The 14,797-nt window shown below is 51.1% G+C and overlaps 1 protein-coding gene across 7 annotated transcripts in view; it reads left to right on the plus strand.

The window, feature by feature from the left end:
- RGS12 (regulator of G protein signaling 12) overlaps positions 1 to 14,797 on the plus strand; it is a 119,455-nt gene that overhangs the window by 84,824 nt on the left and 19,834 nt on the right. For all 7 annotated transcript variants that reach the window (XM_030876782.2, XM_060298913.1, XM_030876784.2 and 4 more), the window contains 3 exons: positions 13,001 to 13,170; positions 13,590 to 13,682; positions 14,395 to 14,538. In XM_030876782.2, coding sequence (XP_030732642.2) covers positions 13,001 to 13,170; positions 13,590 to 13,682; positions 14,395 to 14,538 — 407 coding nt within the window. The remainder of the gene's footprint in view (positions 1 to 13,000; positions 13,171 to 13,589; positions 13,683 to 14,394; positions 14,539 to 14,797) is intronic.

Here is a 14,797-nt window from a genome sequence, read left to right on the forward strand (position 1 = left end):
TGTAAGATGTTTATATTTGAAGTTACATGCCTTTCAGCCTGTGCCATCTCATTAGCTTGTATTTGGAACACGTGATCTATTTATCCAACCAGTATTATTGAATGCCTACTATGTGCCTGGTACCACTCGTCACAATACTCTTAGGATGCCAGTATAGTTACTACTGTGGCTCTATAGAAAGGTGAGGTGACTTGGTGAGGAGTGGAGTTCTCACAGCATCCCTGTGGCATGAGTACACGGTTGTTACTGCAGCGTTACAGAACGGGGAGGACAGTGTGACTCCGGAACCCACACCGTGAACCACCACAGCTGTGCCAGGTAGAGCCGGGCGGAGGCTCTGGCTCCCAGGACAGGGCTTGCCACAAAGTAGACCTTCAACAGATGTATGTTGAGAAATGAGGAGGAGGGCGTGGCCCCATTTACCTCTTACTCATCTTAACGGCCCGTCCAGTTTGAGGAGGAGAACATGGAGGATGTTGGGTTCCCCCGTGTAGTGGAGCCCTGATCTATTATTCCATAGAAGAGTCAGGCTCGGCAGATCCTCGGGGCAGGCGGGGGGAGAGAGGGCGCACCTTTATTTTTATTTATTTTTTGCACCATGTAATTTGTTTTCAGTCTGAGACTATATCAGACTTTCAAAAATTGCAGCTGTAGGACAAAGAACTTTTCCTGTACCATCTGAAAGTAAGTTGCTGATATGATACCCTTACCATCTTGAATACTTTAGAGTGAATTTCTTACAAATGAATACATTTTCCTGCATAACCAAAATACAGCCATCAAAATTAGGAAATTAACACCGATACATTGCTACCATCTTATCCTCACACCCTGTTCATTTCGCCAATTCATAGTAAATGTCATCTTTATGGTAAAAGGATCCAGTTCAGAATTACATTTGGCTTTTAGTTGTCGTGGTTCTTTTATCTCCTTCAATGGAACAGTTCCTCCTTCTTCGCTTGTTTTTCGCATTCACGCCGCTTTTGAAGATTGCAGACCCCTAGTTTGTCAATGCTACCTCAATTTGGGTCACCTCTGCCTTGAGCGCCACCCACTGGAGACATCAGACCAGGGGTGGGGCTTTGGGAGCCCCACCACTCAGCACCGCCTCCTGCAGGAGAAGGGGCAGGAGAGCTGCCTGCCTTCTTTGGGGGTGAGGTGGGGGCGAGGTAAGGACCCCTCAGGAGCCAGCCTGGTGACCAGAATTTTGGAGCCCAGTCTGGGACAAATGACTTTCTGAATTTGATTGCTTTATTTGGAAGTCACATAAAAGACACAGGTATTACATTCGTTTAGTTTTGCACCTGACATATTATCTTCATTATTAAAATTATGTGAAATCATAACTGTTCCAGAATCCCAGGCTATGGATGCCACAGCCAGAAAGTACAGTTTATACCTGACCCAAAAGTAAGCCTTTCCTATGTCTCGGTATTACCTCTTTCCCACTGACAGGAGTGGCCTCCCAGTGCCATCCCTGATGAAGGCGGTGCCTGCCCCGTGCGTCCTTGATGATCTCATCCCCTTGATCCTTTTCCTTCTCTCATGGTCAGCCCACGAGCCCCCTGTCCTGTTGGGGAGGGTGCCCGTTGCCTGGCCCCCCACCTGCACGGTCTCAGTGCAGGCCTGGCACCTGCAGCTGTGCCTCGGCTGCAGGCAGGGGTGAGCGCCAGTTTTGAGTCTTCCTTGTGGAGCCCCCATTCGGGGTCCTTGGGCTTCTGCACTGAGCAGTGGCCTCCAGACAGGGTCAGGCCACAGCTGGAGGGTTCACACTTCACGTGCGGCTCTTGGCCCCAGAATAAAACGAGGTCTTCACAGAGTGTATGTATTTTATTCACTGAGATGAAATACACTGATTTCACTAAGGAATTAGTAAGTGAATAATGTGAATTTTTTTCATTCAAATCAACATACTAAATGAATTTGATTAGGGCTAATCTTTGAAAAGTGTCCCGCGTCCCCTTCTGGTGAGTCCTGGAGGCGCCCTGTGGTCAGATGCCGGCTAGTGGGCAGCCCACGTGTGGTCACAGTTGCTAGCACTGTGCCTTGAATCCCGAGCGCTCATGTGACAAGTGACACGTCCCCTTTGCGTGTCGCGTTACTTCCCACGCTGACCCTTTTTGGCTACCGTTCTGCCCACTCACACGGCCTCGCGAGCTCTCCCAGCATCTCACCCCCATCTGCTTGGCATTTCAGTCTCCAGAAGGACTTGTGTCATTTCAGACACGGAAAGTTTGTTCTGCTCTGCTCTGCCAGAACAGTTATAAATCGACTCTCTGGTGGTGACTCCAGGAAAGACTCAGCATTTAGGTTTCTGGTGTTTGGGCCCACATTTCCTGTGGCCCTGGGAAGTATATGGAAGGATACTGTACACTGAGCGCTGCCCTATAGACCTGGGAGGCGTTTGCCTGCTCTCCAGGGCTGTGACATCTGGCCAGGAGTTCATGAACGGTGACACTGGGAGCGTCCCTTGGAGCACATGGACGCTGTCTCAGCACCTTCACCAGCTAATCTCAGGCTGGTCATAGGAGGGCTTCACACTTCAGCAACTTCCTTTGTAAACTGGGCTGATGGATCAATAGTTTGCAGACTCTGTGCCGAGGAGGTGCTGTCAGGCTCCATAGACATTTCATTCTCATCGTCAGAAGGGCTCTGTAAATAGTGGCAGATCTTTCATGAAGGAGGTGCTAGGCTGCCTGCCCGAGGCCGCACCAGGTCAAGCAGAGCGCGGCCGAGGTCTGTCCCACCTGTTCTTGTCTGTATCTTCTTCCTTCCCAGTGGCCCAGTCCACACACAGGGATTCCATATGCGATTGCTTTGAGAAAAAAAAAAGGCCTGCGGCTTTAAATTTGTAAAACGTGTCAGGGCTGCAGCTGGGGAATGAAGTGAATGCTCTTAGGGAGCCTACTGTGCGGTGTGGGCAGGACGTGGCAGACTTGGACATGCAGCTGAGCCGGGTAGGGCGGGGGTGGGGGGAGGGCCGGGCAGCCCTCCCTGTGCATCCACCTTTCAGTGCAGAACTCGGGCAAGTTCCAGAATTCTAAGTTCAAGCCTAGACTTCAGGGCGTTTGAAGAGAGGAGAATAGAATATATCTTACTTAACAGCACGTTAGCTTCTTTGATATTTTTTCAGTATTTAGATGCGTGGTGTAAAGATCTTAACTTGTACTCTTGCACAAAGCCCTGCAATTGTTAATTTCTCCCCTAATGAGAAAACCAAGACATAAAGATATCCAGGCCCATGCAGTCTATTGCATTATGCCACCCAGAGCCAGAATGACCATCATGGGCCTGAGTCTCCACCTGGGTTTTCCCCCAGAACTGAATTTTACCGTTGAAATGGCCGAATGGCAGATATTCCCAAGGCCTGGTTTGAAGGGTGGACCAGTTCACTTGATGAGCAAGTACAGGCTTTAAAAAGTAAATGACATGGGCTTCCCTGGTGGTGCAGTGGTTGAGAGTCCGCCTGCCGATGCAGGGGACACGGGTTCGTGCCCCAGTCCAGGAGGATCCCACATGCCACGGAGAGGCTGCACCCGTGAGCCATGGCCGCTGAGCCTGCGCGTCCAGAGCCTGTGCTCCGCAACGGGAGAGGCCACAGCAGTGAGAGGCCCGCGTACCGCAAAAAAAAAAAAAAAATAATAAATGACGTGATGCTAAAACTCATGGAATCCTGCACCTAGGACTGTATATTTCACTGTATGTGGATTTTATCTCAAAAAGAACTGTAAACAAAGATTAAAGTCTAGTTAGTGGTTTTGTTTTTGGCAGTGTATGCGTTATCAGTTCTTTTTTTAAAATAACTTTATTTATCTATCTATTTATTTATGACTGCGTTGGGTCTTTGTTGCTGCGCGTGGCTTTCTCTAGTTGCAGTGAGTGGGGGCTACTCTTCATGGCAGTGCACGGGCTTCTCACCGCGGTGGCTTCTCTTGTTGCGGAGCACGGGCTCTAGGCGCGCAGGCTTCAGTAGTTGTGTCACGTGGGCTCCGTAGTTGTGACTTGCGGGCTCTAGAGCGTAGGCTCAGTAGTTGTGGCGCATGGGCTTAGTTACTCTGCAGCATGTGGGATCTTCCTGGACCAGGGCTGAAACCCGTGTCCCCTGCATTGGCAGGCGGATTCCTAACCACTGTGCCACCAGGTAAGTCCGTGTTATCAGTTCTTAAAGTACCTTCTGTGTATTCTAGGCTTCAGCAGATGAGCAAATACACCAAGAATAGTGGGAGCCCAGTTCTCCGCTGCTGGTGAGGGAGTTACAAATATGGGACAGGAGAATGTATTGGGGTTAGGGTTGGGGTTGGGGTTTAAGGTGTCAGTATGAATTCATGGTTTTAATAGATGGATGTGAGCATGTAGAAATAAGTAGATAAATAGTTGTGCACCTGTGTATTCATAGGCATGTGTGGGTATGCGTATCAGTATTTCTTAGCTCTGTCCACTGGAAGGGCCTGGAAGCAACAAAAACCCCCAGTAGCAATGAGTGCCCCTTGTGTCCAGATCTTGGTGTCCAAACACCACTCCTCAGTGAAAGGAACTGGGTTCCTTGGAGCAAAACTGATTCCTGGTCTGGAGCACGGAAAGTACAAAATGAGTCCCACACATGTTCTTACACCAGAAAATAAGGAGGTGCTCAGTGCATGATGGGGACTTACCAGAAGGCCCCAGGTGCCGGCTTGAAGGGAGGCAGAGCATAAAAACAGAAGTCCATTGAGTGCATACTGATGTAGATAAATGAGTTTATAGTAAGTGGGCGAGGAGGGAAAGCTCTTTCATACAGTAAAATGTGGAGGAATTATGGTGTCAGAAAGTCTTCTGTGGGGACTTCCCTGGTGGCACAATGGTTGAGAAGCCGCCTGCCAATGCAGGAGACATGGGTTCGAGCCCTGGTCTGGGAAGCTCCCACATGCTGCAGAGCAACTAAGCCCGTGCACCATAACTACTGAGCCTGCGCTCTAGAGCCCGCGAGCCACAACTACTGAACCCGAGTGCCACAGCTGCTGAAGCCCGCACGCCTAGAGCCCGTGCTCCATAACAAGAGAAGCCACCGCAATGAGAAGCCTGCGCACAACCAAGAGTAGCCCCTGCTCGCCGCAACTAGAGAAAGCCTGTGCGCAACAACGAAGACCCAACGCAGACCCAAAAATAAAGAAAATAAATTTATATATAAAGAAAAGTCTTCTGCAGATGCTGAAATACTGGACACAAGCTTGACGAGGAACAAGAGCCATCCATCAACTCAGAGGGCAGGTTAGCGCCTCCACAGTGGAGAGCCCGGCACCCCAACCAAACAGCACCAATGCTGCAAGGGACTGACGCCCCTTCTCCTGCAGAGAAGTGCAAGGAGGACACGCGCGGGGCACCCATCGCTCCCGGAGTGCTCCTACCAGGTCAGCAGGAGACACCAGGCAGCCCAGACTGAGGGGCAGTCCACAGAAGAGCCGGCCCATGTCTGGGTCTAGAGACCAAAGAGAGGCTGGGGGCTTTTTTAAAAAAATAATTAATTAGTTAGTTTGTTTTTATTTATTTGTTTTATTTAATTAATTAATTTATTTGTTTTTGGCTGCGTTGGGTCTTCGTTGCTGCGCGGGCTTCCTCTAGTTGCGGTGAGCAGGGGCTGCTCTTTGTTGCGGTGAGCGAGCTTCTCACTGCGGTGGCTTCTCTAGTTGCGGAGCACGGGCTCTAGGCACATGGGCTTCAGTAATTGTGGCTCGCGGGCTCAGTAGTTGTGGCGCACGGGCTTAGTTGCTCCGCAGCACGTGGGATCTTCCCGGACCAGGGCTCGAACCCATGTCCCCTGCATTGGCAGGCGGATTCGTAACCACCACACCACTAAGGGAAGCCCCAGGCCGGGAGCTTTTAAAGAGACACAACCACTAAGCGAACCTGAATTGGACCCTGGATGGGGAAATAGCCAGAAAGGACATCGTTGGTGAAACTGGAACTCGGACTGTGTCACTTTCTCCAGTTTTGATGGCTGTGCTGTGGTCGTGAAAGAAAATGTCCCCGTACTTCAGAAATTCACACTAAAGTATTCAGGGGTGAAGAGGTATGCTGTCTCCACCTTAATCTCAAATAGTTTGGGAAAAGTTACTGGCGTGTGTGTTTAGAGAAGGAGACTGGGAGGAAGGGAGTGAAGGGGAGAGGAGAGAGGATGACACGGCCGGTAGAGCAAGATGTAGACGGCCAGTGAATCTGGGAAAGGGTGTATGGGAGTTCCTTTAACTGTTTTTGTAATTTTCTGCAAGGTTATTTTATGTCAAAATTAAAAGCTGCCCCAAAGGATGGCACGTGTGGCTCTAAGAAAGGGGCAGCTTTAGGTCCAGTGGAGGTGTTTTCGGACCTCGCTCAAAGTCCTGTCTCCCCAGTTTATCAGCTGTGCTAGTAACTCTGCCTTTCTGAGCACTGCCTGAGTCCCTGGGCAGGTGAGGGGCCCGACGCAGAGGGACTGGGACCCCACGTCCCGGCCTGACTGCCTCTGCGACCCCTGAGCTCTGCTGCCTCATCAGCAGATGGCTGCACTTCAGAAACGTGAGGTCAGAAAGGACATTGATAGGAAAGTGGGACCCACTGGGGCTCTGCTGCATCGTTAAACACTTTTCCTGCATTGTTTTCTTGGAAAATGTTGAGATTGATTTAACACCTTTTTAACAGAACTGTCACCTAGTTGTAGCTGTTTATGCAGCAGTGTCCACCCAAGGATCTATGGCCGCCGGCTCAGCCTGAGAGCCAGATCCAGCCCCCGCCAGTTTTTATAAACAAAGCTTTCATGGGACAGCCACGTGCATGCTTTGCTTTGACCTCAAAGTGCTCCTTGCGGTTTAAAAGTGGTTCAGTTTGGGGTAGTTGCTTATTACTTAGCGAATACTTATTCCTGATACTATGCAATTTTTTAATGAGAAGGTGATCACCTTCTCATTAAAAAGATAAGTTTTCTGTTTATGGGATTAAAATGTTTTAAATAGGGGAATTAAGAGTTTTATTATAAAAAGTATTTTTTTTTTCCTTTGCCGCTGCTAGTTTAACAGAAAACAAGCGCCCAGAGGCCCCCGGGGCTTCAGCCTCAGCTCTTGTGCCTCTGAGAACAGCTCTGGAGCTTCTCTGCCTGCTGAATAATTCACAGTCGTGGCAGCAGCAGGCTAAAGGTCTGCTCTGAATTATGGATGCGTCTCCTGTGATGCTTTGTGTTAGGTATACTGGCGGCTCCTTCTCCGTGAGCTCCAAGGGAGAGACTCGCCTTTGTCAGCCTGTGGCCTGGGATCTCTGGAGAAAGTGCACTAATTTACCTCTTTGGGGAGCGTGAGCTAAGCAACAATGTCTCTGTGTGTGGCCCGAGCCCGGGGCCCCGGGGGCTGTGCTGGCTGACCCTGGTATGGATTCAGAGGGGTGGTTTGCGGTGAATGGTTGGAAGTATTTGGTTAAATGGCATCACAGTGGCTCTTATCGGCTCTGCCCAGGTAAAGTCCCTCTGGTCTGTGCCTTGTCGTGGTTGGCGGGGGCAGGCAGACTGCGCGGTCTCCAGGTATGTGTGCCGAGGGGGCCCGTCCGCTTGGAGGCCGGTGGCAGTTAGCCCTATTACCTGACCTTGAGTTGTGATTTAAATATTTAAAGTGCTGGAGGTTATGGTTTGGATGAGATATTCTGGTGAGATAATGATGGGTGAAAGCCTAGAGTTACAGAATTATCTATAAAATGTTAATAGTAAGGCATTCTTCAAGTTATTTGCAACACGGTAACCTGCATGTTTGTCCAGCCAACGTAAAGGTGGTGGCTTTCCTAGTTTTCAGCAGATCTGAAACAGACTTCAAAAACTTTCTCACCAGGAAAGCATTTCTCTGACTTAAACTGGTGAATTGAAAGGAAAAAAAGAAAACCAACTGCGACAACAGAAACCAGGAAACGTTCTCTAAAGTGAAGCTGTAAGGTGGGATGTGGGGTGTCTTCCATGGACGTGTTTTTCTTTGGCTGGAGGATGAGTGTGTTGTTTTCCAAGCACCTGACACCCCAGAGAGACTCAGGCAGTGGCTTAGACATAGTGGGGTTTCTTCCATCACCTGTTCTGGCCTTGGAGTTGGGGTAGGAATCCTGGCGTTCGAAGGAATTTTATTTGTGTTCAAGGGCAGTCCTCCCACACATGTGCACTGTTTTCTGTGTCGAGAGCAATTCCAGAGTGAGTTTAAGGTGGCATGAATTATGAAATTCAGAACTTGACAATGGCTGTCAAGGCCCGGTGACTCTCCGGTGTCATGGACACACGGAAGTGCTAGGATCTTGTCATCCCCGAGGGGCTCTGCACCCACCACATGGCTCTCCACATTCTTCTGCAAGAAGCTGCCACCTAGAGATTCGCCAGGAGATCTCACGATGACAAGAGCTGTGTACTGACGTGCTTTACGCAGCCAGGCATTGTCTCGAGTTTTCCCACTCTGAAGAGTGTGCACATTCCCAGAGGTCTGGCCGAGGTGGAGGGAAACGGCCGGGGCTGCGGCCTCAGGCAGCGTGGTCTGGCCCTGGAGCTGCTCCTGCAGGGTCACTGCTGTCCCCTCTCGAAGCTCCTGGTGCCTGAGTTGAGGCCCAGGGAGCAGGCATTCAGGTCCCAGAAGCAACAGTGTGGGTGTGTCGGCCAGAAGAAACAAAAGAGCCTGTGGGGAGGCCCGGGGAGCCAGCGCGCACGATAGCTTTCTGACTTCGTGGGTCAGATGAGAGCTGGGGTCCCGGGCCTGCGTCCCCAGCTGAAATGACTCTTCCCAGGAGAGGCTCTGTCTGCAGGCAGAGCCCAGCCCAGCCCTCCACCCCACCCCCCACCCCCCCGCCCCTTCTCAGGCCCAGCGCATCTTTCTGTGCAGGACACCAGTGCCCCTAAGACTCCACGGCAGGAACCGCCCTGCTCCCACCAAGGCATCAGAAAAGGCAGGCCTCAGGGTGTGCCTGCCGCTGGCCGGCTGAGCCGAGCAGCCCACAATGAGCGGCCGGGGGGGCCTTTCTTTTTTTAATTGTAATGTTTAATGTTTCTTTATCGATTAGACTTTTAAAGTGTCAGTTATTGATCTGTGAGTCTTCAAAAATAATTCATATCGGCTAAATCTTATAAAAATGGATTGGGATACGGGTCATCTTTCCCTTAACACGTGTATTCGGTCAGCGTTCATTTTTCCTTCACTCAATCCCTCCACAAACTTGCAGCGCTGGGCAGGGCAGGGGTGGGCGCCTGGGAAGCCTGCCCACACACCCCCCGCCTCCCTCGTGTCCTGTGTGCACTGGTCTGCATTGCTCTGCCTGTTGCGTGTTGGAATCCACACACCTTTTGTTTGACAAGTAAAAGCTGCAACACCTTGATGGGTTCAGCTGCTGTGTCTGCAGTTTGCCCCCGACCTGTCCTCACCATCCAGCCTCAGCCGACCTCCGCTGGCCGCTCTCCACGTGCAGCCAGAAGGACAAAAAGTCCCTTCTTTTTTATTATTATTAACGGAATGTTTTATTTTTAGCATAGATGTGATGGCTTTTTTTTCAATATTTTTTATTTAAGTATAGTTGATTTACAATGTCATGTTAATTTCTGCTGTACAGCAAAGCAATTCAGTTGTGTGTATATATATATATATACATACACACACACACACATTCTTTTTTAAAAATATTCTTTCCCGTTATGGCTTATCCTAGAATATTGACTACAGTTCCCTGTGCTGTACAGTAGGACCTTGTTGTTTATCCATTCTCTATATAATAGCTTACATCTGCTCATCCCAAACTCCCACTCCATCCTTCCCCCAACCCCCTCCCCCTTGGCAACCACAAGTCTGTTCTTTATGTCTGTGAGTCTGTTTCTGTTTTGTAGATAAGTTCATCTGTGTCATACTTTAGATTCCACATGTAAGTGATATCATATGATATTTGTCTCTCCATCTGGCTTACTTCACTCAGTATGATCGTCTCTAGGTCCGTTGATGTTACCGCAAATGGCATGGTTTCACTCTTCCTTATGGCTGAGCAGTACTCCAGCGTGTATCTATGTGCCACGTCTTCATCCTTTCCTCTGTCAATGGACATTCAGGCTGCTTCCATGTCCTGGCTATTGTGAATAGTGCTGCTGTGAACATAGGGGTGCGTGCATCTTTTCGAATTATAGTTTTGTCTGGATATATGCCCAGGAGTGGGATTGCTGGATCATATGGTAATTCTATTTTTAGTTTTTTGAGGAACCTCCATACTGTTTTCCACAGTGGCTGCACCAACTTACATTCCCACCAACCGTGTAGGAGGGTTTCCTTTTCTCCACACCCTCTCTAGCATTTATTGTTTGTAGACTTTCCAGTCTGACAGGTGTGAGATGGTACCTAATTGTGGCTTTGAAGTGCATCTTTCTAATAATTAGTGATGTTGAGCATCTTTTCATGTGCCTATTAGCCATCTGTATTTCTTCTTTGGAGAAATGTCTATTTAGGTCTTCTGCCCGTTTTTTGTTTGTTTGTTTGCGGTACGCGGGCCTCTCACTGTCGTGGCCTCTCCCGTTGCGGAGCACAGGCTCCGGACTCGCAGGCTCCGCGGCCATGGCTCACGGGCCCAGCCGCTCCGCGGCATGTGGGATCTTCCCGGACTGGGGCACGAACCCGTGTCCCCTGCATCGGCAGGCAGACTCTCAACCACTGCACCACCTGGGAAGCCCTGCCCGTTTTTTGATTGGGTTGTTCGTTTTTCTGTTGCTGAGTTGTATGAGCTGCTTATATATTTTGGAAATTAAGCCCTTGTCGGTTGCATTGTTTGCAAATATTTTCTCCCATCTTGACATTCCCTTGTTTATCGCTGTCCTCCAGGGTGAAATCCACACAGCTTGGGTGCCCACCTCCCGGCCCCACTGGCCTTGCCTGCCAGCTCTCACAGCCACACGGGCTGTGAGCCGTGTTTCTTCTGCCACAGGGCCTTTGCACGTGCTTGTCCCCTTGTGGAAGGCTTTTCCCGCTTTCCTGAGGTCGGTTAAGTTCTGTTCATCCCTCAACTCTCAGTTCAGCCATTATTGCCTTAAGGGGAAAAAGCTGGAGGAAAATGTTTTGGTGCTCATACTTTACCGAGTGTCTTTAAAATAGACTGTTTCGTCTTTTGAGGATGACCCTGTTTATCAGCAAGAAACGTAGCAGGGAAGCTTCTCTGCTCGGCCCCTGATGCTGCCCCGGACGCTGGTTCACGGTTCACATTCTCTTTGGCTCCGTGTGGGGGTCCCTGGGGCTGGGGGCATCTTAAGCCTCTACTTAGTGACAGATCATACTCTTCCTCCACTTTCCTTTGGTTTATTGATCTTTTTTTTTTATTGATGCGTAGGTGCTCTTAAATATAAAGAAAATTAGTCCTTCAGCTGTGTAACGTGTTACATGTATTTCCCATAGTTTCTTATTTGTCTTTTGCCTTAGCTTACAGTGTTTTTTACAGAGATTTGATTTGATTTTTTTGAGGTGTAGTTGACATACAACATTATGTTAGTTTCAGGTGTACAACATAGTGTTTCAAAATTTGTATATATTGTGAAATGATTGCCACAGTGAGTCTAGCTGACTTCCCTCACTGGGCACAGATGCAGAATTCTTTCTTGTGATGAGAACTTCCAAGATCTCCTCTCTTAGCTCCTTTCACGCGCGCGATGCAGTGTCGTTGCTTACACTTGCCGTGCCGTGCCGTCTGTCCCCAGGACCTCTTTCTCTTACGTCTGGACGTTTGTACCTGCTGATCCCTCCACCCACATTGCCCTCCACCCCGCCCACTGCCTCTGGCACCAGCCGTCTGCTCTCACACACAGAGGCTTCCAGTCTGTCTCTGACGGCTCTGGGCGGGAGCCTGCCGGATGCCCTCACTCAGGTATCTCAGAGAACTGTCCCATGCTTTCTTCTAGTATTTCTCTGACTTCACTGTTTACGTTTAAATCTTTGGTCCGTGTGGCATTTTTTCTAGTGCGTATTGCAAGACCGCCAACTTGGTCACTCTCCAGCTGGTCACAGTTGACCCTGTAGCGTGTATTGAGTGATCCGGCTGTGTCCTGTCCCAGTGGCGCGTCTGCTTCTGCAGCGGCATCGTTCAGGATGCGGCGTGCGACGAGTGTAACATTGGGTGGGGCTGGCCCTGCCTCCGTGCTTTTGTGTAGTTTTCCAGCATTTCGTGTTTGGTTTTCCACGTGAACCTTTACACTCAGTTTGTCTGGTTCTAATAGAACGTGTACTGGGAAGTGTGTTGGGAGGAGAGGTTAATTTGGGGGGATGGGAGTCTGTGGTGTTTAGTCCTTTGTTGCCCCTGTTACTGGACACAAATCACACGTGAAGACATGGGGTCTTCCAGGACCCCAGCCCCAAGGAGAGAGAGGAGAGTGTGAGCGTGTGCCTGCCTGTGAGCGTGTCAGGGTGCGTGTGTGAGCGTGTGCCTGCCTGTGAGCATGTGTGAGCATGTGTGAGCGTGTGCCTGCCTGTGAGCGTGTGTGAGCATGTGAGCGTGTGTGAGCGTGTGTGAGCGTGTGTGAGCATGTGCCTGCCTGTGAGCGTGTGTGAGCGTGTGCCTGCCTGTGAGCGTGTGTGAGCGTGTGAGCATGTGTGAGCGTGTGTGAGCGTGTGTGAGCGTGTGTGAGCATGTGCCTGCCTGTGAGCGTGTGTGAGCGTGTGCCTGCCTGTGAGCATGTGTGAGCGTGTGCCTGCCTGTGAGCATGTGTGAGCGTGTGTGAGCGTGTGCCTGCCTGTGAGCATGTGTGAGCGTGTGTGAGCGTGTGCCTGCCTGTGAGCGTGTGTGAGCGTGTGCCTGCCTCTGAGTGTGTCAGCGCACGTTGAGGAGCGGGTTTCCGATCACATACACACAAAAGTCGTTCCCACTCGGCCCAGTACCCAGGGTGACCAGAACGATGCGGCCACGGTGTGGGCACTCGCCGCACTGTGTCGGCTGAATGCACCTCCTGTAGAAGACAGATGGTGAGGGCCCCGTGGGCAGGAGGGGGACAGGCCCACAGGTGAGTGAGGTCTGTGCTGCCCCACAGAGCTGAACGGCGCCGACCTGAAGGACTGCGTGAGCAACCACAGCCTGAGCAGCAATGCCAGCCTCCCCAGCGTGCAGAGCTGCCGGCGCCTGCGTGAGCGGAGGGTTGCCAGCTGGGCCGTGTCCTTCGAACGGCTTCTGCAGGACCCGCTCGGAGTTCGCTACTTTTCCGTGAGTCTGATGGGCAGCGGGCACCTCCTGCAGCCGGCCCCAGGGCAGGGCTGGGCAGGGCAGACGTCTCGTCCTCCTGCTTCTACCCCGGACGCTCAGGCCCAGGGGCTGGAGGGCGCCTCTCTCTGCTGTGAGGGGCATCAGAGCTTCTTGTGAACCGTTGGAAGCAGCTGCCTGCTAGCCAGGCCGGCTACTAGGAAGGCATGCTCAGCTCCTAAGGAAACAGCTGGGAAGGCCCAGGTGGTCCCAGTGAGGGCGGCTTTTAAGTTTGCTCCCAGGTAAATTCTGGAGAGGCGCTTGGCACCCCTGGTTTCTGGGAATAATGAAACAGAGCACAAGAGGAGGGAGGTCCCACCACCACTACTGACGTACCCTTTTCCGAGGATGGTGTGAAGGTTAATCTGTGGTGTTTTTCGTAGGATTTTCTAAGGAAGGAATTCAGTGAAGAGAACATTTTATTCTGGCAGGCCTGTGAATATTTTCATCATGTTCCCGCACACGACAAAAAAGAGGTACGTTTCTTCCGGCTGGGAAGTGGGAGTGGTTAAAGGGCAGGGTGATTTGAGCGTAGGTTCACACATAGTGCGGTTTGAAAAGTCCGTGTAAAAATATTTTCACACGATTAAAAAAAATTTTTTCAGAATGTTTCTTAATATATATGATATTTAATTTTGCCTAAACATAGCTTGCATAAATGGCCCTAAAACTTTCAGCACATGTGCTGCCACTCCGTGTGTGGAAGGGGATTTAAGAGAAAATCCTGGGCCATCCTAAGGATGCCCATCCGTACGGCCCCCCTTGCAGGCTGCGCGGGGGCAGGTGAGCCCCGCTGGTGTGGGTGCTGACCCGCGGCGTGACCCGCTCTGAGGCAGCCTGTGCCCCTCCCTCAGAGGAGGCCTCTTCTCTGCTTCTCACGCTCCGTGCTGCCCGGACCTCCCTCCCACTTTGGCGAGACCACACCATGCGACAGCACCCGCGCCGCCCGCACCCGGATGCCCCCGTAGCAGCAGCACAGCCTCGGTCTTTGGAACATTCAGATTGCGCTTTGACAAAATTTGGAGAGGAGCTGATTTATTGAAAAGTTTCATACTGGCTGGTACTTCTAGTTATTATCCAAGCAAGAAATATTTATTAGGCCCCAAGAAAATGTGTCTCCATTGCCTGGACCCGTGTCAGAAAACACGTGTGTGGTCTGCATGTCCCACTCACATGCTGTCCCGTCAGCTCTCCTACAGGGCCCGCGAGATCTTCAGTAAGTTCCTGAGCAGCAAAGCCACCACGCCGGTCAACATCGACAGCCAGGCCCAGCTGGCGGACGACATCCTCAGCGCCCCGCACCCCGACATGTTCAAGGAGCAGCAGCTCCAGGTGACTGCCCGGGGCACGGGCAGAGGACTCGGGTCCCGGAGAGCAGCCCCTGCAGGCACCAGACTGCGAGGAGAGAGCCAGTGGGACCCCCACCCCTACCCCGCCCCACTCCAGCCCCTGGGCTCCATCTCAGAGCCAGGGTTCAGCAGGGCGCTGGAGCAGGACATCCCCACCGCGGCGTACCTGACTGTTGACACTCTCCCTTATGCATCTGTGTGTCATCACAGGTTCATGGGCGGTGATATACATAGAGATCGAT

The sequence above is a fragment of the Globicephala melas genome, chromosome 5 (assembly GCF_963455315.2).
Source record: "Globicephala melas chromosome 5, mGloMel1.2, whole genome shotgun sequence".
NCBI classification, from domain to species: domain Eukaryota; kingdom Metazoa; phylum Chordata; class Mammalia; order Artiodactyla; family Delphinidae; genus Globicephala; species Globicephala melas.